At 45.1% G+C, this 27,186-nt stretch overlaps 1 protein-coding gene across 3 annotated transcripts in view; it reads left to right on the top strand.

The window, feature by feature from the left end:
• The window catches only part of myo5c (myosin VC), a 104,232-nt gene extending 77,566 nt beyond the window's left edge, over window positions 1–26,666 (top strand). Inside the window, exons 29-41 of one of the 3 annotated variants that reach the window (XM_080214169.1) lie at window positions 145–325; window positions 5,127–5,220; window positions 7,206–7,269; window positions 10,977–11,145; window positions 11,792–11,879; window positions 12,124–12,231; window positions 12,342–12,496; window positions 15,480–15,569; window positions 16,725–16,875; window positions 18,306–18,591; window positions 21,603–21,777; window positions 25,139–25,219; window positions 25,598–26,666. In XM_080214169.1, the coding sequence (XP_080070295.1) occupies window positions 145–325; window positions 5,127–5,220; window positions 7,206–7,269; window positions 10,977–11,145; window positions 11,792–11,879; window positions 12,124–12,231; window positions 12,342–12,496; window positions 15,480–15,569; window positions 16,725–16,875; window positions 18,306–18,591; window positions 21,603–21,777; window positions 25,139–25,219; window positions 25,598–25,750 (1,795 nt within the window). In that variant the 3' untranslated portion in view covers window positions 25,751–26,666. The remainder of the gene's footprint in view (window positions 1–144; window positions 326–5,126; window positions 5,221–7,205; window positions 7,270–10,976; window positions 11,146–11,791; window positions 11,880–12,123; window positions 12,232–12,341; window positions 12,497–15,479; window positions 15,570–16,724; window positions 16,876–18,305; window positions 18,592–21,602; window positions 21,778–25,138; window positions 25,220–25,597) is intronic. The other 2 variants (XM_080214170.1, XM_080214171.1) reach the window with 2 other exon arrangements.
• Window positions 26,667–27,186: the final 520 nt, after the last annotated feature.

The raw sequence follows: 27,186 nt of genomic DNA, 5'->3' as shown, positions 1-27,186 counted from the left end.
GAAATGTTTAATTATCTCGTTTGATAGATGAAGATTTCAGTAATAAGTGACAGATGGTGACTTTACAATGATCTGCTGTATTTACTCAAAGCCTTGTTTCTCATCGTGACTGCAAAGTTCTTTCATTTATGCCCTTCTATATAGAGTCATGGAAATGCATATTCAATCGCAGAAAGAAAGCTACGAGAATGAAGTTGAGGAACTCAGTTCGAGAATTGACCAACTCTGTGAAGAGACAACACATCTCCAGTGTAAGGTCCAAGCAGAGAACAACGCAAACGAGAGCATCCGCCAGGAACTGAACAAACTAGCAAAAGAAAATCTGGTATAGTGAAACCACTCAGATCTCGTGTGGCGTTAATTACAAGGTGTTTCCCTCCAACATACACCAGCAAAATCGAAGATAGGTTACTGGACAGAAATCAACTCAAATAGAAAAAAAGTAACATTTTGTGTAATAAGTCCTCAGAGGTGCAAATCCCTTCACCACCAGAATTCCTTTATTTATAAGATCCAACAACACTATACAGAGTTCTCTCAGTACGCAGTCCACATCCGGAGTGCCAGAGGAACTGACACTCCTGTTTAAATACAGAGCATGAGACTCCCTGATTGGACCATCAAGTTGGCCCTTAATCAGGGAGTTCATATTCACGCAGACCAATCCCAATTGCCTGATTAAAATCATTACACTTTGGAGGAATATTGGACTGTAAAGATTTCCCTCAATGGTTACTTGCAGGAAAGAAAATGACAGGGAAAGATTTATTCCTACCACAGATTTAACATAACTTAGTGCGGGCACCAACTAACTTTTCAATATCTCCATATTTTTAAAGTATTGTTTAATAATTGCTTAGGGTGGCAATGGATTGGTGGTAGCATCACTAGGCTATTAATCGGGAAACTCAGCTAATGTACTTGGGTTTGAATCCCACCACGGCAGATGGTGAAATTTAGATCATAGAATCCCTACAGTACAGAAGGAGGCCATTTGGCCCTTCGAGTCTGCACCGACAACAATCCCACCCAGACCCTATCCCCCTAACCCCACGTATTTAACCTGCTGACACTAAGCAGCAATTCAGCATGTCCAATGCACCTAACCTGCACGTCTTTGGACTGTGGGAGGAAACTGGAGCACCCGGAGGAAATCCACACAGACACAGAGAGAATGTGCGGACTCCGCACAGGCAGTGACCCAAGCTGAGAATCAAACCGAATTTGAATCCAATAAATAAAATATCTGGAATTAAGAATCTACTGATGAACTGTGAAACCATTGTCGATTGTCAGAAAAGCCCATCTGGTTCACTGATATCCTTTAGGGAAGGAAATCTGCTGTCCTTACCTGGTTTGGCCTACATGTGGCACTGTTGTTAGCACTGCTGCCTTACAGCACCAGGGACCCAGGTTCGATTCCCGGTTTGGGCCACTGCCTATGCAGAATCTGCACATTCTCCCTGTTTCTGCATGGGTTTTCTCTGGGTGCTCCGATTTCCTCCCACAGCACAAAAGACATGCTGGTCGGGTGCATTGGCCATGCTAAATTCTCCCTCAGTGTACCTGAACAGGCGCCAGAGTGTGGCGACCAGGAGATTTTCACAGTAACTTCATTGCAGTGTTAATGTAAGCCTACTTGTGACTAATAAATAAACTTCATATTGGCTCCAAAACCACAGCAATGTGGTTGACTCTCAACTGCCCTCCAAGGGCAATTAGGGATGAGCAATAAATTCTGGCTAGCCAGCAACACCCATGTCCCACAAAGGAATAAAAAAGAATGCACTGAAGGTTGGGTAGCTCACTGACTATCCATTGTGATTCCCCAAGTGCAACACTAAACCCAGTCGATCGGAATGTCACTCGAGCAGTTCCTGCTGTCCTCCTGGGTTGTCCCATCTCAAGCAAGGCCCCAGGAAACTCTCACACAAACTTATGAAAAGGATGGCAACAGACCATCTTGTTCATCCCTCCTCTCCATCTAAATGATTAGCTTATTCCCTCTTCCTGGCAAACAACCAATCTCCCATCCAAGGCAAAAGGCAGGAAGAAGACTTGAGGCTATACCCTACCGCGATCGCTATCAGTAACATTGGGCAAGGGTGGGAGAAATTCAACCAGTGTCCCTCTTCAGATTACTGTGTAATAGTGAGGTGTGGACGCTTGGACAGCTGTCAAGGATAACATTAGCCCCAACAATGGAGTGCCTCCTAATTAATTAACCTGTTAGATACCTGGAGAGAATTTCTGTGGCAGTTCACCTGATCTCCCACTTTGCCAGAAACCTCTGAGAAATGTGCTGAGCGATGGTTTCCATCAAAGACACGGCAAATCATCACAAAAGTTTTGTCACGTTTCCGGGTGTCATTGACTAGGTTCACCCATGAAAAGTAACAGCCAGCTCCCCCGTGCTCCGGATGGCAGTACCCTGGAAGATGCACCAGGGGCTACTCGGAGTCCCAGTGCAGGAACTCCATGGGAATTGCCCAGGAAGTTTCAGCCTCTGATGGGAAATTTCCCTGCAGGTGGGAACCCTCCAGAAAATTCTCCCACTCTGGTTCAGAGTCAGAGACTGGAACTTTCCTGTCCCGCCGGCCAAGGGAATCGGGGTGGGTGGGGTGTGGACCATGCAAAGGTCTGTTGACCTCGGGTGGGGTTTTCTGGTTCTGGGGTGAGTGTTGCTGGTAAATCCTACACAGGGACTTTGGACAATTCTGACTGACTTACCTGGGTAGTTACCAGGAAATATTAGATAGAAAAAAGGCATGCCTAAGTCCAGGCTAACTATACCCCCTAATTCTACCCCCTAATTCCTCCACTCCCCACTCATTCCACCACACCGACCCTCTGATACCCCCCCCAAACCCTCCACTCCCCACTGACTCCACCACACCGACCCTCTGATACCCCCCAACCCCTTCACTCCCCACTGACTCCACCACACTGACCCTCTGATACCCCCCAAACCCTCCACTCCCCACTGACTCCACCACACTGACCCTCTGATACCCCCCAAACCCTCCACTCCCCACTCATTCCACCACACCGACCCTCTGATACCCCCCCAAACCCTCCACTCCCCACTGACTCCACCACACCGACCCTCTGATACCCCCCCAAACCCTCCACTCCCCACTGACTCCACCACACCGACCCTCTGATACCCCCCCAAACCCTTCACTCCCCACTGACTCCACCACACTGACCCTCTGATACCCCCCCAAACCCTTCACTCCCCACTGACTCCACCACACCGACCCTCTGATACCCCCCCAAACCCTTCACTCCCCATTGACTCCACCACACCGACCCTCTGATACCCCCCCAACCCCTTCACTCTCCACTGACTCCACCACACTGACCCTCTGATACCCCCCCCAAACCCTCCACTCCCCACTGACTCCACCACACCGACCCTCTGATACCCCCCCCAAACCCTCCACTCCCCACTGACTCCACCACACCGACCCTCTGATACCCCCCCAAACCCTTCACTCCCCATTGACTCCACCACACCGACCCTCTGATACCCCCCCAAACCCTCCACTCCCCACTGACTCCACCACACTGACCCTCTGATACCCCCCCAAACCCTTCACTCTCCACTGACTCCACCACACTGACCCTCTGATACCCCGCCAAACCCTTCACTCCCCATTGACTCCATCACACTGACCCTCTGATACCCCCCCACTCCCCACTGACTCCACCACACTGACCCTCTGATACCCCCCCAAACCCTCCACTCCCCACTGACTCCACCACACCGACCCTCTGATACCCCCCCAAACCCTCCACTCCCCACTGACTCCACCACACCGACCCTCTGATACCCCCCAACCCCTCCACTCCTCACTGACTCCACCACACTGACCCTCTGATACCCCCCCAAACCCTCCACTCCGCACTGACTCCACCACACTGACCCTCTGATACCCCCCAACCCCTCCACTCCTCACTGACTCCACCACACTGACCCTCTGATACCCCCCAACCCCTCCACTCCCCATTGACTCCACCACACTGACCCTCTGATACCCCCCAACCCCTCCACTCCCCACTGACGCCACCACAGTGATCCTCTGATTTCCCCCCCACAACCTTCCAAACGCCCCCAACCTTCCAACTCCCTGCGACTCTCCAATTTCCCTCCCCACCCTACCTGACTACACCCCAACCTCACCACCATACCCACACTATGTCCTGCCATCCCAGCCACCTGCACACCCTAGCTGCTCTGTCACCCTACCCAGTTGGCACCTTACCCACTTAACCTCACACACCCATTTGCTAGCACTGTGAAAAGCTATTTTTATGTCCCAAAGCTTAGCACTATGTTAGTGAATGAAGATATGGTGGCTGGTGTTATGAAAGGGGGAATGTGGCTTGGTTTCCTCTATTAACCCTCACCCTACATAGGAGGCTCTGTGGCAGCATAATAAGTCTTCAGAGGCAGAAGTCCCATCACCAAAATCCCTTTATTTACAAACTCTAACAGAGTGCTCACAGTCAGCAGTCTATCTCTGAGGGTGCCAGAGGAACTGACACTCCCAGTTAAGTACAAAGCAAAGACTCCCTGATTGGCCCATCAGTTGGATCCTTAATCAGGGAGCTCATACTCCAATAGGCCAAACTCAATGGCCTGATTGAAGTCATTACTGACAGCAGATATGCTCCACATCTCTGAAGGTGCCAAGTTCAGAACTCTGGGGTAGAAATGTGGAGTGCTGATACTGTGTAAATAAAAAATTACTGATGGGGTGACAATCAGACAGTGTTTCACACTCCTCAGAAGATTTGGCCATTTGAATGAGATATTGGAAAATTACCAAATGATCCATATCCTGACATTTGAGGAGAAACTAATGGTTGGAAAATTGGACACCTAGGTCTCAATATTAACCCCTAACCCCTCTGTTTGCTCACAGGATGGACAGGAGAAGGTTAAATATTTAAATACAGTGAATATTTTCCCAGTAACAGGACACGGGGATATCTAAGTGCCCAGCGGTAGTGCTGAGGTTTGGGTTGGCTATGCCAGGGTCCTGCTGCATGTTCAATGTTGTTGATGGTGTTGAATTTTGCTTCGTTGAAGTATAAACCATTTTTGTGTGTGCACCCAGGTCATTCCAGAATACAAACTCCAAATCTTAGAGCTGCAAAAACAGAAACAAGACATTGAGAACCACTTAAAGGGACAGGTTGTGGAAATGAAAGGTGACTCTGTATGCTGTCTCGTATTTATCTAAAGCATACAAATTGTAAAGTGTAACTTGTGACTTTCACAGCTCCAATATTATTTTTGCTGTTGTTGGAATCTCTGGGTGGATTTTTTCCATTTTTTGGGGCATGGGACGAGCGAACCAGTGTGGAAGCTGTTGCCCCCGGGGTGGCTTTTGTTGCCATATCATTCACTGATAGCTGAAAAAAGGGCAGGTGTGGGTCCCGTGCTGTAACGCTGAGAGCCCGTTCCCCCGGCAATTATAAAAAAGGCATCCTGATGCAAAAAGTAAAAATAACACCCCCCTCCCCCCAGCATAACACCCCCTACACGCAACACGCCCCAGCCACAGAACACCCCCACCCCCACGCAACACGCCCCCAGCCACAGAACACCCCCACCCCCAGAACACCCCCACCCCCACGCAACACACCCCCAGCCACAGAACACCCCCACCCCCACGCAACACAACCCCAGCCACAGAACACCCCCACCCCCACGCAACACAACCCCAGCCACAGAACATCCCCACCCCCACGCAACACGCCCCCAGCCACAGAACACCCCCACCCCCACGCAACACACCCCCAGCCACAGAACACCCCCACCCCCACGCAACACATCCCCAGCCACAGAGCACCACCTCCACATGCAACACACCCTACCCATAGACCAACCACCCCAACACAAAACACCCACAGTATCCCCACCCATGGTATCCACACCCACAGAACACTCCCCCACTGCTGACGCAATGCCACCCCCCCCCCCAACCCACGGAACATCCACCCCTCCCCCAGTGCAACATTGCTGTCCTCCACAGAGCACCCACCACACGTAACACACCCCAGCCATAGAACAATCCTCCCACACAACACACCCCATCTACAGAGCACCACCCCCCCCCCACAACACAAAACATCCCCACCCACATATCAGCAACCACACGCAACACACCCCAGCCATAAAACACCCCCCCATCACAAAACACCCTCACCCATAGTACTGCCATCCATGGAACACTCCCCGCTCTCCCAATGCAACATTCTCCTCCTCTGCAGAGCACCCTGCACTGTGCCCTGGCATTGCCCTCAGCACTGCCCCCTGGCACTGCTCCCGGCAGTGCCCGGGCATCATCCTTTCTCCCCTCACCTGAACTCTTCTGGCGGATTTTGCTTGCCAGATGCATGCTGTAAGAGATCTGTTGTAATCCACGCAAATGGGTTATGTAAAGGGGGGGGGGGAATTATCTGGGGTGGAGATCTGATAACGAGATGTAAATTTGTTGTAACGGGCTTCCTGACGTTGGACGTCAGGATTCCCATCACATCATTGGTGGGGGGGGAATCGCAATGGGACACCCCACCGTGTTTTTGGCATCTCGTGCTATTTTACGCTGCCATCATCTTCATGCCCGTTGCGAACAGGAGTGCAAAATCCCAGCCTCTGGTCTTAATAGGGGAGGCAATGGCCTAATGGTATTACCGCTAGGCTAATCATCCAGAAGCTCAGCTACTGTTCTGGGGACCCCGGGTTCAAATCCCGCCACAGCAGATGGTGGAACTTGAATTCCATAAAAAAATCTGGAATTAATAATCTGACCTTGAAACCATTGTTGGAAAAACCCATCTGGTTCACTCATGCCCTTTAGGGAAGGAAATCTGCTGTCCTTACCTGGTTTGGCCTAAATGTGACTCCAGGGTTACAGCAATGTGGTTGACTCTCAGCTGCCCTCTGAAATAACTTAGTAAGCCACTCAGTTCAAGGGCAATTAGGGACGGGCAATAGATGCTGGCCAGCCAGTGACGCCCTTGTCCCACGAATGAATAAAAAAAAAATCCAGCTTCACATGCATTGCCCATTTCCATTCAGACTCTTGACGTCGTAGAGAATTAGCTCCTGGCTAACGTTGTATGGGTGAAGGCTGTGTGTGTTGCAGGAAAGAAAATCTGTGCACTCATTAAATGACTGCAATTTACAGAAAAAATGGAAGAAGTTACTGATCAATTGCAAGGCAATCTCGAAGAAGAAGGATTCCAGAGAAGGTGTGCAATCTCTAATCTTAGTAAATTCCCTCAGGGCCTCACTTACTTTGCAAACAGTTCTTGGTGCAGACTCTCTCTAACACGGGTCCAGGGTGGGTGACAAGGTTATGCATCAGTGCCGAGGAGAGAAAGGCAGAGATGCATACTTAAATGCATGGATAAAGTACTAATTATCCTCCTCCAGCTACATAACCACTGGTGTCCAGCTTCAACTTTCTAATAATTGCCTGAATTATAATGCATGCTTGCTGTTGTCTCATGCGAGTGTTACAGTCAAGACCTTAGTGCCCTGTGGAGAATATCATCAAGATTGTATCACTTTAACATAGAATCCCTACAATGCAGATAGAGTCCACTTGGCCCACATTCACACCCAGGCCCTATCCCCGCAACCCCACTTATTTAACCTGCTACTCCTCCTGATATTAAGGGGCAATTTAGCATGGCCAATTCACCTGACCCCCACATCTTCGAACTGTGGGAGGAAACCCCTCGCAGACATGGGGAGAAAGTACAAATGCGACACAGACAGTCACCCAAGGTCAGAATCGAACCTGGGTCCCTGGCGCAGTGCTAACCAGTGTGCCACCCCGCTGCAACATCTAGAAGGATGTTCTGCAGTCTATCTGTGAGCAACACAGTCAGCAGTGTGAATCACAACTGAATTTATTTATATTATTACAGCAGCCTTAGTCTTAAATATTCCTCACACAAAAACAGAAAATGCTGGAAAATCACAGCATCTGTGAACAGAGAACAGATCCAACGTTTCGAGTCTGGGTGACCCTTTGCCAGAGCTAAATATCTCTAATGTGCTGCCTGCTTTTACTTTGTATCTGAACACGGTGGCACAGTGCTTAGCACAGTGGTCCCCCACTGCGTCAGGGACCTGGGTTCGTAACCGGCCTTGGGTGACTGTGTGGAGTTTGTAAGTTCTCCCCCGTGTCTGCATGGGTTTCCTCCAGTTTCCTCCCACTGTCCAAAGATGTGCCGCTTAGGTGGATTGGCCGTGCTAAAATTGCCCCTTAGTGTCCCAAGATATGTAGGTTAGACGGATTAGCTGTGGTAAATTGTATGGGGATAGTGGGGGGGAGAGGGGCTGGGTAAGATACTCTTGTCAGAGAGTCAGTGAGGATTCGAGGTGGGAGAAACCCAGCGGCAGGCGAGGCAGGAGAATCTGACCAAAAGATACAGAGTGATGTCTGCAGCCCAACCATTTCCTCAAGTACGATAAAATATTTATCCAGTACAATGAATCCTGGGAAGGTTAATTAACCTTTGCCCCTTTGGAGTTAAAATCATGCCTTTGCCAATCAGCCCACCCAGCCTGTTGTCTAAATTATTTGTACAACTCTTGCTAAATGTCTGAAGTGAATTCTCCAAAGCTACGCATTCCTCCGTAATTTTCATTCCAATTGCTTTTTTTTCTCCAAGAATCATAATCTGTAAAGCATACTGACTGAAAGAGTACTTTTAATGTAGCCACGCTAGATAAGTACATTAAGATTTTTGCGCACATTTCTGTAAATCTACAGTAAAATCTGGCATATAGGTCGCTTCCATGTTTTACAGCACAGAAAGAGGCCCTTCAGCCCATCTTGTCCATGCCAGCCACCCAACATCTACCTATTCTAATTCCATTTCTCACACTTGATCCATAGCTTTGTACACTTTGGCATTTCAAGTGCTCATCTCAATTTTTTTTAGCTTTAAAGTTTATTTATTAGTGTCACAAGTAGGCTTACATTAACACTGCAAGGAAGTTACTGTGAAAATCCCTTAGTTGCCACACTCCGGCGCCTGTTCGGGTACACTGAGGGAAAATTTTGCATGGCCAATGCACCTAACCAGCACGTCTTTCGGATTGTGGGAGGAAACCAGAGCACCCGGAGGAAACCCACGCAGACACGGGGAGAATGTGCAGACTCCACGCACACAGTGACCCAAGCCAGGAATCAAACCCGGGTCCCTAGTGTTGTGAGGTAGCAATGCTAACCACTGTGCCACCGTACTGCCCCAAATGCTTTTTAAATGGTCTGAGGGTGGTCTCATTGGCCTCAATGCACACTCCAAGCACAGAGTCCCACGTTCCCACCACCCTCTGGGTAAAGAAGCTTTTCCTCCAATCCTATCTCCTGCCCCCTTATCTTAAATTTATGTACCCTGGTTACTGACCCCTCTACAAATAGGAAAAGTTTCTTCCAATCCGTCCTACCCATGTCCCTCATAATTTTGTACACTTCAGTCAGGTCCCCTCTCAGCCTTCTCTGCTCTAAAGGAAATAACCCTTTTTGGGCGGCGCGGTGGCACAGTGGTTAGCACTGCTGCTTCACAGCTCCAGGGACCTGAGTTCGATTCCCAGCTTGGGTCACTGTCTATGTGGAATTTGTATTTTCTCCTCATGTCTGCATGGGTTTCCTCCGAGTGCTCCAGTTTCCTCCCTCAGTCCAAAGATGTGTGGATTAGGTTGATTGACCATGCTAAAAATTGCCCCTTAGTGTCCTGAGACGTGTAGGTTAGAAGGATTGATGGATAAAATACGTAGGGAAATGGGGATAGGGCCTGGATGGGATTGTGGTCAGTGTAGACTCAATGGGCCGAATGGCATCCTTCTGCACTGTAGGGTTCTATGATTTCTATGAACCCCAGCCTTAACCAGCCTCCCATCATTAGCTGAAACCCTCCGAGTGAATCTCCTCTGCAGCTTTTTGAGTGCAATCCTGTAGTGCGGCGACCAGCTACACTACCCTTCACAGAGAAACAATGACTAGTAAATCAGTGCAATTTATAGATTATTTTTTATATTAATGTAAGATTAATTATAAATTTGAATGTGACTATACCCATTGCGTTTGATTTGCAACAGGCAACGCTAAAGATAAAATCCTAGAGATTCATAGGCTGCGATTTTACTCCCTCCTTGGCGGGTTTCGCAGTGGCAGGAGTGATGGTAGCGGGAGCTTATCATCCCACCACTGTCAAGGGGGTTCACCCCCCCCCGCCATTGGGTAAACTGTGGCAGGGCTGCACCCTCAGCAAGACCATAAGATCCCACTGGCCTAAACCCCAGCAAGTTTTCAATGTAAACTCGCTTTAAATTACTTACCTTGGTTCAAGGAAGCTCCCTTTATTTACAATTAATTTATAAGTGAATAAGTTCCTAACAGGACTAAAAAGTTACCATTTCTGTTTACTAATTATAAAAATAACACTGGAAAATCTCCAGTAGGCAGCATGGTGACACAGTGGTTAGCACTGCTGCCTCACAGCGCCAGGGACCTGGGTTCGATTCCCGGCTTGGGTCACTGTCTGTGCGGAGTTTGCACGTTCTCCCCGTGGGTTTCCTCCGGATGCTTCAGCTTCCTCCTACAGCCCAAAGATGTATGGGTTAAGTTGATTGGCCATGTTAAATTGACCCTTAGTGTTCTGGGATGTGTAGGTTAGAGGGATAGCGGGATAAATATGTGGGGATAGGGGGATAAGGCCTGTGTGGGATTGTTGTCAGTGCAGACTCGATGGGCTGAATGGCTTCCTTCTGCACTGTAGGGACGCTATGATTTAAACAAGATGCTTACTATTCAAATTGAATAGCAAGTTCCCCAACTCTCTTTCTCAAATATAAAAAAACCAGCCAGCACTGATAGTTGATATCGCTACAGTAACAAGTAATGCCATTGAAATGTTCTCAATTTGTTAACAACATATAGATTGTTAGAAACTCAGAAAGCTAACTGTGCAAAAGAAAATGTGGAATTACTTGCTAAAGTCAGAAAACTTGAAAGTGAGAATTACGAACTGCTGAATCGGACCCAAACTGATAGCGCAGTCAGTAACAGAATGCAGCAAGAAGCATCGCAGTTAACAGTGGAAAACTTGGTGAGTGCTGGAATGTTGCCATCCCTACCCTGATTTTAAGATGGATTGATACGAGTCAAGTGTTAAAACCTAAAATGGATTGGGTACAGTCAAAATGTGATCTTTATTCATCAGCCAATATCTTTAACTTAAAAGTGGACTGGAATGTGTGAGTTTGGACACTGGCCTTGGGGACATTCAAATTTAATTCCCCACAACGGGGGATGTTTAATTTCTCCATCAACAACATAGAACAGTTTATCGTTAAGCTCCTTTGATGGAGAATTGAATTCAGGGCTCTTGGAGATAATCCAGAATTTCATCGTCGCATTAACTGGTACTTGAATGAAATAGTTATTACGTTTCACCTGCTCTCTCTTAGATGGTCTGTAGTAAATGAGGCAATTACAAAGAACAGCTTCTGTCCCCTTCAAAGTACCCCTTAAATTGGTTGATACAAGAGTAGCAATATGAAGTTTGTAACCCACACTGGCCATTTAGTACAAATTAAGAGAATAGTTTTGCTGTGATTTCAAGTTTTATATTTTAAAAAGAACCCTGTAGTAATGTCGTTCGAAAAGCTCGAAATGCCGTTACATCCACGGCAGAACTTTGTAACACTGATGAGCGAACGGCGAAAGGTAATTGTTTGTGTTTTGTTTCGGAGGATCTCCTGGAACGTCTGGACCAGAAGGAAAAGCAAATCAGGAAGTTACAAAATCAGATTAAGTCCTTAACCAAAACAATTGGGAAAGGTACGTCACTGGAACTTTGTCCAAAATGAGTGTTTTTCAGCTGGAAGTGTTGCACTAGTAGTTTAGGAGCAGCCATATGATTATTTTTCTCTCTGATATTTGATCTGGTGTGTTACTTTGTTTAAAAGAGATTGGAAAAGAATAGCACAGACCTTTTTGTGGCAACGCTTGAGATTCTGTAGATTGAACTGGTTTTGAATGCAGAATCTGACTTGTATCCAAATGTTTTAATAATTTGGGACAGAAAATCAAACCAATGGAAAACTGAGTCCAGTTGTGAAGAAGGAATACCTCGGAATGTTGGAGTGTAAAATTGAGGATGAAGAAAAGCTCATCAAAAATCTAGTTTTGGGTAAAGTTGTAATTTCTCTGCTTTCCCAAGACATGCGGTTAGTAACAATCAAACTAATATGTTTAGGAGTCTTATCTGTTGTTGTGTGTATGGTTGTGTTTCACTTTTAGACCTTAAACCGCGAGGTGTGGCTGTGAATATGATTCCAGTACTGCCTGCAAATATCCTGTTCATGTGTGTACGTTACGCCGATGAAATTAATAATGCTGAAATGCTGAAATCCCTGATGAATTCCCTCCTTGATGGTATCAAGAAAGTCACAAAGGTATGAAGGCCTCCCAAAATGAAGAGGTGTTTAATAGAATATTTCATTGAATCATACAGCGCAGAAGAGGCCCTTCGGCCCATCAAGTCCATTATCGACACCTCAACTCCCACCTAATCCCATCTGCCAGCACTTGGCCCATAGCCCTGAATGTTATGATGTAGCAAGTGCTCATCCAGATACTTTTTAAAGGGTGTGAAGCAACCCACCTCTACCACCCTCTCAGGCAGTGCATTCCAGACCATCGCCACCCCTCTGGGTAAAAGGATTTTTCCTCATATCCCCCCGAAACCTCCTGCCCCTCACCTTGAACCTGTGTGCCCTCATGACTGACCCTTCAACTAAGGGGAACAGCTGTTCCTTATCCACTCTGTCCATGCCCTTCAATCTTGAACACCTCGATCAGGTCGCCCCTCAGTCTTCTCTGCTCCAATGAAAACAACCCAAGCCTATCCAATCTCTCTTCATAACTATTCAAACTCTCTTCCATCCCAGGCAGCATCCTGGTGAATCTCCTCTGCACCCGCTCCAGTGCAATCACATCCTTCCTATAATGTGGCGACCAGAACTGCACACAGCACACCAGCTGTGTCCTCACCAAAGTTCTAAACAACTCCAACATGACTTCCCTGCTTTTGTAATTATGTCTCAATATGCCTTTTTTCACCATCCTACTAACATGCCCTTCAGAGATCTGTGGGCAAACACGCCAAGGTCCCTTTGTTCCACGGAACTCCCTAATGTCCTCCAATTCATTGAATACTTTCTTGTCAAATTACTCCTTCCAAAATGTGTCACCTCAAACTTTTCAGGGTTAAATTCCATCTACCACTTATCTACCCATATGACCATTCCATTTATATCTGATATCAGGACTAGAGGGCACAGCCTCAAGATAAGGGGGGGGCAGTTTAGAACGGAGTTGAGGAGGAACTTCTTCACTCAAAGGGTGGTGAATCTCTGGAATTCTCTGCCCGTTGATGTGGTAGAGGCTGACTCGCTAAATATATTTAAGTCACGGGTGGATAGGTTTTTGGTAGGCAAGGGAATTAAGGGTTATGGGGAGAAAGCGGGAAAGTGGAACTGATCCACTTCAGATCAGCCATGGTCTTATTGAATGGCGGGGCAGGCTCGAGGGGCTGGATGGCCTACTCCTGCTCCTATTTCTTATGTTCTTGTAGCCCAAGACACTCCGCCTCATTGTTAACCACCAATCTTTGTGTCACCTGCAAACTTACTAATCCTACCCCCCACATAGTCATCAATGTCATTTACATAATTGACAAATAATAGTGGTCCTAACACAGATCCCTGTGGAATGTTGCTGGACACTGGCTTCCAGTTACGAAAGCCGCATTCTGCCTTCACCTATTCCTATCACCTGAGAGGAAACATGCTAGATTTGCACTCTCCCCATTTCATTTTTAAATGCCCCCCACTGCTCTTCTGTAGATTTCCCCATTAGTGGCTGTTCCCAGTCTACCTTGGCCAGATCCTGACTTCTTTTACTAAAATCCGCTCTCCCTGATCCAAAACCTTTTTTTGCAACTTGTCTATTTCCTTGTCCATAACAAGCTTAAATTGTACTATGTTGTGATTGCTATCACTAAAATGCTCCCCCACCACCACATCAATCACCTTCTGGCTTTATTCCTCAGAATCAGGTGCAGCAAAGCTCCCTCCCTTGTTAGATCCTCCATATATTGATTTAAAAAGTTCTCCTATACACATTTCAAGAAATCTACATCCAAGTCCTTAACACTATGTACATCCCAGTTAATATTGGGAGAGTTGAAATCACCTAATATAGTAACCCTATTGTTATTGTTTTTACACACCTCCACAAACTGAGCATATATTTGCTCTTCAATATCCCTGTGACTATCTGGGAGTCTATAATAAACACCAAATAATGTGGTTGCCCCTTTTTTTATTCCTAAGCTCTACCCACAAAGCTTCATTTGATGCCCTCTCCAATATATTGTAATATATAATTTTGTCTTTTAAAAAGCATTTAGACAGTTATGTGGGTACGATAACTATAGAGGGAGATGGGCCAAATGCGGGCAGTTGGGATTAGTTTAGGGATTTAAAAAAAACGGCAACATGGACAAGTTGGGCCGAAGGGCCTGTTTCCGTGCTGTAAATCTCTATAACCCTATATCATTTTTCCTTGTCGCAGTAACAGGCTCTTTAACTATGTCCTCCTCTTTTACCCCCTTCCCTTTCTCGCCTGAAGATTCTATATCCCGGAATGTTGAGTTGCTAATCATGTCCCTTCTTCAACCAATGTATGATTTCCTTAACTTATGAGCTGTTTCATGTAAAGTATCTTGCAGTAATTTACAAATGATTCCATTTGTTTTTCGCGTTTGTTATGTCTGTATGATAGAAAACGTCCATAGCACATTTAAAGTTTAGATACATTAGGAATGTTGATGCAACTACCGTGGTTCAAAATAAAGTTTATTTATTAGTCGCAAGTGGGCTTACATTAACATTGCAATGAAGTTACTGTGAAAATCCCCTAGTAGCCACGCTCCCGCACCTGTTCGGGTGCACTGAAGGAGAATTTAACATGGCCAGTGCAACTAACCAGCGTGTCTTTCGGACTGTGGGAGGAACCAGAGCATCCGGTGGGAACCGATGCAGATACGGGGAGAATGTGCAAACTCCACACAGACAGTGACCCAAGCTGGGAATCGAACCCAGGTCGCTGGCGCTGTGAGGCAGCAGTGCTAACCACTGTGCCACCATGCTGTCCCAAAACATTTTTTTTATTAAAAAAAACTATATAAAAGAAAACATCCGTTTCGCATTTAAAGCTTTGACAACATTGGAGACGTTGATACAGGTATACGGATTTATGGATATCAGCAGTGTTTCAAAACCATGTAACAGTTTCCTGTGTGTTTTTATATGAAAAATAACTATTTGTGAAAGTCCAGTAATAATTCATATTAATTCTGACCTTGTCTAACAGAATCACAGTGAAGATTTTGAAATGCTGTCGTTCTGGCTTTCGAACAGTGTGCACTTCCTCAATTGTTTGAAACAGTACAGTGGAGAGGAGGTAAGGACAATACAGGAATACTCTTCTTCAAATCTCCAGGCTTTTTATAAAACACAGTCATTTTCAATTTATATTTAAAGTTTGAAAGTACAATATGTACGTGGGCGGCACGGTGGCCCAGTGCTTAGCCCAAGGACCCAGCTTCAATTCCAGCCTCAGGAGACTGCGTGGAGTTTGCATGTTCTCCCCATGTCTGCGTGGGTTTCCTCCGGGTGCTCCAGTTTCCTCCCACAGTTCAAAGATGTGAGGGTTAGGTTGATTGGCCAGGTTAATTTGACCCTGGTGTCAGGGGGATTAGCAGGGTAAATGTGTGGGGTTACGGGAATAGACTTGGGTGGGATTGTGGTTGGTACAGACTCGATGGGCCGAATGGCCTCCTTCTATATGTAGGGATTCTATGGGCTAATCTAGAATGCAATGTTACTAAACATATTCATGGTTTTGCAATCTGTCTGTTAACTTCTCTTCTTTCATGGGACGTGGCCATTGCTGGCAGGGTCAGCATTAGTTGCCCATCTCAAATTGCCCTTGAGAAGGTGGCAGAGACCAATCCCTTGAACTGCTGCAGTCCCTCTGTGCACCCACAGAGCGATTATTGGACTCATTTTTGAGAGACCCACAGCATTTTATTATTAGTCTTGTCTTTTTCTCGCTCTATTTTTTTTTTAACAATTTTTCTATATTCAGTTGGGGAAGTGGTGATCTGTGCCAATGTTTTAATGCTCATTAAAATAAATGCAAAATACTGTGGATGCTGGAGGTCAGAAATAAAAACAGAAAGTGCTGGAGAAACTCAGCAAGTCGGGCAGCATCTGTGGATGTTTCGGGTCCAATATGATTCCTCTTTGGACTGAATTGCAAAAAGGTTCATAATGAACTCGAAACAGTAACGCTGTTCCTCTCCTCATGGTTGACACATGCTGGTATTTTTTCCGCCACTTCCTGTTTTTATTTTATTGCTTATCGCTCGTTGCCCTTGGCAACTTGATGGGAGGCCACCTTTTTGAATAGCTGTAATCCATGCAGTGAAGCTGTTAGTGGGGTGAAGATGAGTCTTTCTCACTTTGCAGAGAATAAATACGTAGGAGACTATCGTCTGTGATGTTTCTTTGACTAAGACTTTTTAACGTGTAATATGTATTGCTTTTAATGAAGGAATTTATGAAGCACAACACTCCTCAACAAAATAATCAGTGTCTGAGAAACTTTGACCTGTCGGAATACAGGCAGATCCTGAGTGACTTGGCGATCCACATTTACCAACAGCTCGTTCAGGTGATGGAGGATGATCTGCAACCGATGATCGGTAAAGACTGTTTACTTTTCATTTCTTTTACCTTCAACAATCAACTCTGGCTCATCAGGTGAAAAAAAAACATGTTCTTGTAGAAGGTCTTGTGCCATTCGAAATACATCCTCAATTTTCATCAAGAATAGTAGAACGTTAACCTAGCAGGAAATGTATGGGGCGGCACAGTGGTTTAGGAGAGGTGATGGCCAAGTGGTATTATCACTAGTCTATTAATCCAGAAACTCAGCTAATGTTTTGGGGACCCAGGTTCGAATCCTGCTACGGCAGAGGGGGGAATTTAAATTCAATTAAAATACCTGGAATTAAGAATCTACTGATGACCATGAAATCTTTGTCAATTGTCGGAAAAACCCATCTGATTCACTAATGTCCTTTAGGGAAGGAAATTAGCTGTCCTTACCTGGTCTGGTCGGCACGTGATTCCAGAGCCACAGCAATAGGGTTGATCTTCAACTGCCCTCAGGCAACTTGGAATGCTGACCACCCAGCAATGCCAATGTTCCTCAAATGAATTTTTTTTAAAAACTGCTGCCTCACGGAACCAGAGACCTGGGTTCGATTCCCAGCTTGGATCACTGCCTGTGTAGAGTCTATACATTCTCCCCATGTCTGCGAGGGTTCCCTCCGGGTGCTCCTGTTTCCTCCCACAGTCCGAAGGTGAACTGGTTAGGTGGATTGACCATGCTAAATTCTCCCTCGGTGAACCCAATCCCTTTGTGTTAACTAAGATTTTTAACAGTAACTTAATTGCAGTATTAAGGTATGCCTATGTGTGACATTAATAAATAAACTTTAGCATTTGGCATGAACAAGTTAAAGTTTACAGTTGAAATAGGATAAGATTCTAGTTATAGTACTGTGTTGTGTGTGTATGATATGAGTGTATTTGATAGAGTAAGATATGGAGCAGCACGGTGGTACAGTCGGTTAGCACTGCTGCCTCGCAGCGGCAGGGACCCGTTTTCCATTCCAGCCTCGGGCGACTGTCTGTGCGGAGTTTGCATGTTCTCTCCATGTCGGCTTGGATTTCCTCCAGGTGTTCCGGTTTCCTCCCAAAATCCAAAGATGTGCCGGTTAGGTGGATTGGCCGTGCTAAATTGCCCTTCAGTGTCGGGGGAGTAGTAGGATAAATATTTGGGGTTATGGGGATGGGGCCTGATTGGGACTGTTGTCAGTGCAGGCTCGATGGGCCAAATGGCCTCCTTCTGCACTGTAGAGATTCTATTCTATGGGCCGCCATTGAAAATAGACTTGTGTGCATAGCACACGTGACAGTGCAATCAAGTGATGGCATTATTTCTGATATACATGGCTGGATTGCCTGTTCCTGTGCAGACTTCTGTGTAACGTCAATGATTATATTAGCAAAAGTGGTGCCAGTCTTGTACTGAAACTAAGTCAAAATTATTATTGCTCCATTTTAGTACCGGGGATGCTGGAACACGAGAGTCTTCAAGGCATTTCGAGCATGAAGCCAACTGGACTGAGGAAACGATCTTCGAGCTATCGAGAAGAAATAAACAAGTACACCATCTCTTCCATTCTGCAGCAGCTGAGTTACTATTTCAGCACAATGTGTCAGCATGACATGGACTCAGAGCTGATCAAACAGACAGTGAAACAGCTCTTCTTCCTCATTGGAGCAATCACCCTCAATAACCTCTTCCTGCGAAAGGACATGTGCTCCTGCAGAAAAGGAATGCAGATAAGGTAAAGTCGGAAATGTTACAGGCACTTTCCTTTAGTACTTCCTCACAGAGAGTGAGCTGCATTAAATCTGTCAGCGATAAAACGTTAAGCCCCGCCTTAACTCTCTGCGCAAGATTGGGGTTGGCATGAGTTAAAATCTCGCCCAATGCGAGGAATTTTATGGCCTCGCTCGACTCGAGACTGGAAAATCCTAGCCACACAAATGGACAAATTTCAGACAAACAGAGCAGCTCAAAACTGGGCATCCATGGGGAGGTGATGGCCTAGTGGTATTATCGCTAGACTATTAATCCAGTGACTTAGCTAATGTTTTGGGGACCCAAGTTCAAATCCCGCCACAGCAGATAACCGAGAAACCATTGGTTGTTGGAAAAACCCATCAATAATGTCCTTCAGGGAAGGGAATTCACTGTCTTTACCTGGTCTGGCCTACTTGTGACTCTAGGCCCATAGCAATGTGGTTGACTCTCAACTGCTGTGTAAAATGGCCTAGCAAGCCACTCAGTTCAAGGACAACTAGGCGATAAATGCTGGCCAGCCAATGATACCTATGTCCCACAAATGGGAAAAAAAGAGGCACTATGGGCCATCACAAACTGTAACTTCATAGCCCAATGTATCCTCCACTCTTACCTTTACCACCAAGTTAGAGGATCAAGCTGGTAATATGAAGAGTGCAGAAGGTCACACAAAGAGCAGCTCCAGGTATGGGTTAATAGAAGAAACTGGATCAAAACTGGACCTGGGGTTGGGTGTTCACAGTAACTTCATTGCAGTGTGAATGTAAGCCTTCTTGTGACACTAATAAATAAATAAAAATAAAAGGTATGCCCTGTACAAAAAAGCAGGACAAATCCAACCCAGCCAATTACTTCCTAAGAGAGCAGTTAGGGCTTTGGTTTGACATTCCTTCGAAGAGACCATACCTCTGACAATGTAGCACCCCTTCAATATTGCATGGTGGCACAGCGTTTAGCACTGCTGCCTCACAGCGCCAGGGACCCGTGTTCAATTCCGGCCTCGGGTGACTGTGTGGAATCTGCACATTCTCCCTGTGCCTGCATGGGTTTCCTCCCACAGATTGCACTGTTGTTAACCCCTTCCACCAATTTACTGATGATAAAGACTGATGGGGCAGCAATTGACTGGGTGGGATTTGTCCTGCTGATGTGCAGGTTCAGTTGATTGGCCATATTAAATTGCCCTTAGTGTCAGGGGGGACTAGTAGGGTAGGTATGTGTGGTTACGGGGATAGGGCCTGGATAGGATTGTTGTCAGTGCAGGCTCGATGGGCCGAATGGTGGCCTATCAGGATTTTATGATTCTATGTTATGCTAGGACCCCTGGTTTGAACACGTGACCTCCTGGTGTAAGTGGTGACAGCACTGAGCTCAAGCTGAGGCTGTAATAAAAACAGAGATTCCTTGCTTTTCTGAATGGAGGGCTGTGACTAGCGGTGTTCCACAGTAATTAGTTATGGGACCTTTGTTAGTAGTGTTTATAAATGATTTTGAGGAAAATGTAGCTGGTCTGATTAGTAAGTTTGCAGACGACACAAAAATTGGTGGAGTTGCAGATAGTGAAGAGGATTGTCAGAAGATACAGCAAGATGTAGACGGGTTGGAGACTTGGGCAGAGAAATGGCAAGTGGAGTTTAATCCGAACAAATGTGAGGCAATGCATTTTGGAAGGCCCAATGCACGTAGGAATTATACAGTAAATGATAGAATATTAAGTGTTTTGACAAGCAGAGAGACCTGGGCATACATGTCCACCAATCACTGAAAGCGGCAATGCAGGCGGATAAAATAGTCAAGAAAACCTACGCCATACTTCATCGGTCAGGATATCGAGTATGAAGATTGGCAGGTCATGCTGCAGTTGTACAGAATCTTAGTTAGGCCTCATTTAGAATATTGTGTACAATTCTGATCGCCACACTATCGGAAGGATGTGGATGCTTTGGAGTGGGTACAGAAAAGGTTTACCAAGATGTTGCCTGGTCCGGAGGGTATTAGCTATGAGGAGAGATTGGATAAACTCGGTTTGTTCTCAGTGGAATGGCAGAGGTTGAGGGGTGATCTGATAGAGATCTTACAAGATTATGAGTAGCATGGACAGTGTGGATAATTGCCTAGGGTAGAAAAGTCAAGTACGAGGGGACATAGATTTAAGGCGAATGGGGAAAAGTTTAGAGGAGATGTGCGAGGCAAGTTTTTTACACAGAAGGTAGTGAATGTTTGGAATGCACTGCTGGGAAGGTGGTGGGAGCAGGAACGATAGCGTCAGTTAATGGGCAACAGGACGAATATATGAATAGGATGGGAATGGGAGGATACGGACTATATAAGTGCATATGGTTTTAGTTTAAGCAGGCATCATGATTGGCACAGACATGGAGGGCCAAAGGGCCTGTTCCTGCACTGTACTTCTCATTTTCTTTGTTTTTTTTGTTCTTGTATTTGTGACGTTGAAGTGCGATACCCTGTTACGGATCATGTACTTGCGATGAAGTTGATATAAAACGTTAATGGAGACTGCAGGGTTGTAAAAATAAACCTACCACATTACCCAGGCGCTGTGAATGATGTAAGGATGACTGTATTTTTCTGTAAACACTTATTCTAACGTACAAACTATTTGTATAGTACACAAAACAATTAAAGTAATACTTTACAAGTGGCAATAAAACACTTTTGCCACCAACACAGATGCCTGCCATCAAGAGAGGAGACTAAAGGACAGGGAGAAATGTGTACAGGGCATTAAACTTGTGGCAAAGGCACTATCATAAAATATCATTTATATTTACAATGATATTTTACTAAACTAATGGAGATACTATTAATCTCAGCCTTTGTGTATTAAACGGTGTTATTTGCAATGCACATTTAGTGTCACATAATTGAAACTGGCCTGACGGTTTGAATCCATAATCGCCTTGTCCCAGTCATGTGTTAATGTCTAGTTCAGTTTATCTTTAGTGAAAAATTTCTTTCTTTTTGACACAGGTGTAATATTAGCTACCTGGAAGAGTGGTTGAAGGATAAGAATATGCAGAGTAGCAATGCAAAAGAGACTCTGGAGCCACTCTCTCAGGCTGCCTGGCTGCTTCAGGTCAACAAGACAACAGACGATGATGTAAAAGAAATATGTGAAAGATGTTCTTCTCTCTCAGCCATGCAGGTCTGCTTTTAGCTTTGTGTTCCGATTGACTTCTCTCTCAGTTGCTGTCAGACAGATTTTAATCCTCTGTCTCCGAATGTTCCCTCTTTTCCGTCTCAATCCTTCAGTCGGAGATATTTCTTCATTTTTATTTTTCTGATTTGTTTTAGTTTGGTTTCTGGTTTGTCTTTATATAATTGCCCTTGATTTATCAGGACTTCAGATGTCACAATAATTTTTTTTTACAGAGGGCAGCCTGTGAAAAATTGTTGCTGAACTATTCTCACTATAGAGAACAACACAGAATATTGTGATGTTATCTTAGTTCACCAAATTAGCCACTCCCAGTAGTTATTTTTTTCAAGTTAAACAGTTAATATTTTTATTTTTAGCACATCTTCACACACATTTTTTCCCCCTTTGAGGAATAGTAGGGAAGCAGGAGAAGGATTGAACTGAGTCAGGAACTTCTGTGGCCAATAAGTCCTGATCTTAGAATCATGGAATCTCTACAGTGTAAGAGGAGGCCATTTGGCCCATCGAGTCTGCACTGATTCCCTGACAGAGCATCCCATCCAGGCCCTACCCCGCAGCCAGCCCATTAATCCACCGAATCTACACGGCTTTGGACACTAAGAGGCAATTTAGCATGGCCAATCCATCTAATCTGCACATCTTTAGATTGTAAGAGGAAACTGGAGCACCCGGAAGAAACCCACGTAGACACGGGGAGAACATGCAGAAGCCACACAATCACCCAAGGCCAGAATTGAACCCTGGACTTGAACCCAGAGCTTCTGGTAGGATGGGGATGCTATCCACAATGCCACAAGACCTCCATCAGGGAAGAGTAGGGACAGGTTCTTCCCTGCTGCTGTCAGACTTTTGAATGGACCTACCTTGCATTAAGTTGATCTTTCTCTACACCCTAGTTATGACTGTAACACTACATTCTGCACTTCTCATTTCCTTCTGTATGAATGGCATGCTCTGTCTGTATAGCACGTAAGAAACAATACTTTTCACTGTATACTAATACATGTGACGATAATAAATCAAAAAGGGAATTTACATATACAGGCAGGGCGCACAGCTGAGGTATCAAATGAATACTTTGCCAAGAGAGTAGATGCTATCCAGGATATGGTAACAGATAAGGAAATTCTGCCCCTAAAAGGGTTCAGAATTAATGAGGAGGAAGTGTAGAATAGACTGTCAGTGCTGAAAGTTGACAAGGTACAGCGTTCGGATGAGACACTTCCCAGGATATTGAAGGAAGTGAGAATGGAAATTGTGGAGGCACTGACTACAATCTTCCAGTCTTCCCTAGACTCTGGGGAGGTTCCAGAGGACTGGAGAATTGCAAACATTATGCCCTTGTTCAAAACAGGTTGTAAGGATAGCCCCAGCAATTACAGGGCAGTCAGTTTAACATCACTAATAGGCAAGCTTCTAGAAACAATTATTTCGGATAGAATTAGTAGTCACATGGGAAAATTTGGGTTGAATAGGAAAAGCCGGCATAGATTTTTAAAGGGGAAATCGTGTTTAACTATCTTGGAGTGTTTTCTGGAGGTAACAGAAAGGGTCAGTGAGGATAATGCAGTTGATGTGGTGCACATGGACTTTCAAAAAGGCATTCGATACAGTCCCACGCAATAGACTTGTGAGAAAAGTTATAGGTCTTGGAATTAAAGTGACAGTAGCAATGTGGATACAAAATTGGCTGAATAATAGGAAGCAGAGAGTAACGATCAATGAATATTTTTCAGTGTGGAGGGTGGTTTGTGTTTGAATTTTCCAGGGGTCAGCGTTGGGACCTTTGCTTTTTCTGATATAGATTAACGATCTAGAACTTGGTGTGCGGAGGACAATTTCAATGTTTGCAGATGAACAAAACTTGAAAGTATTGTAAACTGTGAAGCAGGTAGTGTAACTTCAAAAGGACATAGACAGGTTGGTGGAGTGGGCATCGAATCCCTACAGTGCAGGATGAAGCCATTCATCCCATTGAGTCTGCACTGACTCTCCAACAGAGCATCTTACCCAAGCCTTATCCCTGTAACCCTGTTTATTTACCCCACTCATTTCCCTAAGCTATACATCTTGGGACACTAAGGGGCAGTTTAGCATAGCCAATCAACCTGGCCTGCACATCTTTGGACTGTGGAAGGAAACCCATGTAGACACAGGGAGAATGTGCAAACTCCACACAGGCAGTCATCCAAGGCCGGAATTGAACCCAGGTCCCTGGAGCTGAGAGGCAGCAATGCTCACCACTGTGCCACACTGGACAGATAAGAAACAGATGAAGTTTAATGTGGAGAAATGTGAGGTGATCTATTTTTATAGGAAGAACAGGGAGAGACAATATGAATAAAGGTAAAATGCTTAACGGCATGGGGGACCGGTAGCACTGTGGTTAACACTGCTGATCCAGGGACCTGGGTTCGAGTCTCAGCTTGGGTCATTGTCTATGTGGAGTTTGCACATTCTCCTCGTGTCTGGGTGCCCTGGTTTCCTCCCACAGTCCAAAGATGTGCAGGTTAGGTTGATTGATTGACTGGGATGGGATTGGATTGGACCTGGTTGGTGCAGACTTGATGGGCCAAATGGCCTCTTTCTGCACTGTAGGGGGGTTCTATGATTCTTAATGGGATGCAGAAGCAGCAGGATCTGGGAATTTCTATGCATAGATCATTGAAGGTGGCAGGACAGGTAGCAAGTAGTTAATAAAGTATATAGTATTCAGGAATTTATTATTTGGGGCATAGAATATAAGAGCAAGGAGATTATGCTGAACTTGTACAGACATTAGTTAGACCTCAGCTGAAATATTGTGTATAGTTTTGGGTGCCACACTATAGGAAGGATATTGGAGAGAGTGCAGAAGAGGTTTACAAGAATGGTTCCAGGGATGAGAAACTTCAGCTATGAGGATAGATTGGAGAAGTTGGGACTGCTGTCCTTGGAGAGAAGGCAGCTAAGAGGAGATTGGATAGAGTAGAGTAGAGAGAGAGAGAGAAACTGATCCTTCTCGTAAGAGTCAAGAACGAGAGGGTACAGATTTGAAGTGATTTGCAAAAGAAACAAACATGACGTGAGAAAAATGTTTTTCACACAATGAGTGATTTGGGTTTGGACTGCACTGGCTGGGAGTCTGGTGGAGGCAGAAGCATTCAGGAGGGTGTTGGATGACCAATGTGTAGGGGAAAAGGCAGGGGAATGGCACTAAACCATGATGCGCATTTGGGAAACTGGTGCAGTCACGATGGGCCAAATGGCCTCCTCCTGCACTGGAACCAGTCTGTAACCGTTATGGATAAGAAAACATTTTTTAATGTGGAATGTCTGCCTATGCTTCAGTACTTTATTTCAACAGATCGTCAAGATTTTGAATTCCTATACACCCATTGACGATTTTGAGAAACGTTTGGCTCCAGCCTTTGTGCGCAAAGTTCAGGTGAGTGAAAGTAATAATTGGTGATTAAACCCAATTTCAAAGAACAGGACAGGAACTGACCATGATGCCCTGACCAAACCAAAAAAAAAACACCACCTATCCTTACTCGATCCCTCTATCCCCTCTCCACTCATGTACCCATCCAAATGCCCCTTAAATGTTGTTAATATGCCTGCTTCCACCACCACCTCTGGCAGTGCCTGTCCAGGCATCCATAACTCTCTGCGTGAAAAACTTCCCCTGCGCGTCTCCCTTAAACTTCCCCCTCCCATGATCTGCAGAAGAGGGCACTGGAGAGTCTTGGCTCGAGGAAGGTGTTCAGGGAGAGAAGTTTTGGTATAAGCTGAGCAAACTTCATTGTTCTTATTTTTCTTCCAGTCACAATTGAACAGTCGTGGAGATGGAGCAACGTTAATCATTGATCCCAAGTATCAGTTTCAAGTGACTTTTCCATTCAGTCCATCCCAGCAGGCGTTGGAGAAAATCCAGATTCCCAGCAGCTTCAAGCTAAACTTCCTTACTAGGATCTAAAGCATTGACTGTACAGAACACTTGTGGAAAATCTTGAAGAAAGGAGTTACTTTGAAAACTAATACCAAAGATACTGATGGTCTGGATTATGTTGTTTCTTCCTGATTTGGAGATGCTGGCATTGGACTGGACTGGGACAGTGAGATGTCTCATAACACCAGGTTAAATTGGTAGCTTGAGCTTTGAGTGCTGTTCCTTCATTGGATGAGCGAAGGCTTGGGGTCATACTGTCTGAAGTCTGAACAGGTAATCAAGCCTTTACAGGTACAGACAATGCAGTCCAACTCACATTCCAACCATTATCTTGCAATTGAGTCTGTCTATAAAAAGGCTGTTTGTGAGCCTAACCTTTCACTCAGCTGATGAAGAAACAGCACTCTGAAAGCTCATGATGCCAAATAAACCCATTGGGCTTTAACCTGGTGTTCTTACTCATGCTCAAATAATTCATTCATTTGAGGAAAAAGTAAGTTTTTTATATTGTTATTTTTAAAAATGCAGTCTATTTTTACAAAATATAGCACCTATTGGTGCAGACTTGATGGGCCAAAGAGCCTTTTCTGACTCTGATATCCAGGACTAATTAACTGCTCCTACAAGTACAGTATTTACATTTTTCTGAAGGTTCCATGAAATTATTTCACATATGGCTGCAGACTTGTATTGCACAATGTTTTGTACAAGGGCAAAAGCAAAATGATTTTTGTTATGTTAAGAAATTATTCTCCCAACATTATTAACTAGTGGTTTCAAGCAAAATGGTTTGGGCTGTACAGATAAAGCTTTTATAAAAGAGAGTGTGTAGAAATGTAACATGTTGAGAAACCAGAGAAGTGGAAAGACAGATAATCAACCTATTTATCAGAACCATGTACAGAATATACTTTAAAAACTTTATACCATGAGTGTTGCTCAATGACAGAAAATAAAGAAAGATATCCAACAGTGTCTTGTTTGTGTGACCAGGTGAGGTGCACTGCCTCAGTTATGTGAACTTCAAACTGTTTTACTTTGCAGTTTCCCCAGATTGTGCTTGCTTCTGAATTTAGCACAAGTGATGCAAGACTGACAGTTGCCCATTGAGTTGTTTCTCTGTCCACCTGCTGAAACTGACTGCTGCAATGATTGTTAAATTAGGAAGTTGTGGATTAAAGCCTCAGTCCAAAGACATGTCCCTGCAGTTCTGTGGGACTGTAGTGAGATGTGGCATCAAGGTCCAATCTACACTCTTGGCTGAACATAAGTCATGTAGTACCACAGAATTTATAGGTTGAAGCTTGCTGCACAATTTCAGAGGAAGTTCTCATTGTGTCCTGACCAATAAATATTAGTCACAACAGGACCAAAACAGATCATCTGGCCAAAAGCAAAGTACTGCAGATGCTGGAATCAAAAACAAACATGCTTGAAAATCTGTGGGGGTAACAAAGGACAGA

The sequence above is a fragment of the Carcharhinus amblyrhynchos genome, chromosome 28 (genome assembly GCF_965287045.1).
Source record: "Carcharhinus amblyrhynchos chromosome 28, sCarAmb.v2.hapA, whole genome shotgun sequence".
NCBI classification, from domain to species: Eukaryota; Metazoa; Chordata; class Chondrichthyes; order Carcharhiniformes; family Carcharhinidae; genus Carcharhinus; species Carcharhinus amblyrhynchos.
Note: the sequence above shows the minus strand (reverse complement) of the source record. Positions and strands in the feature narration are given on the sequence as shown.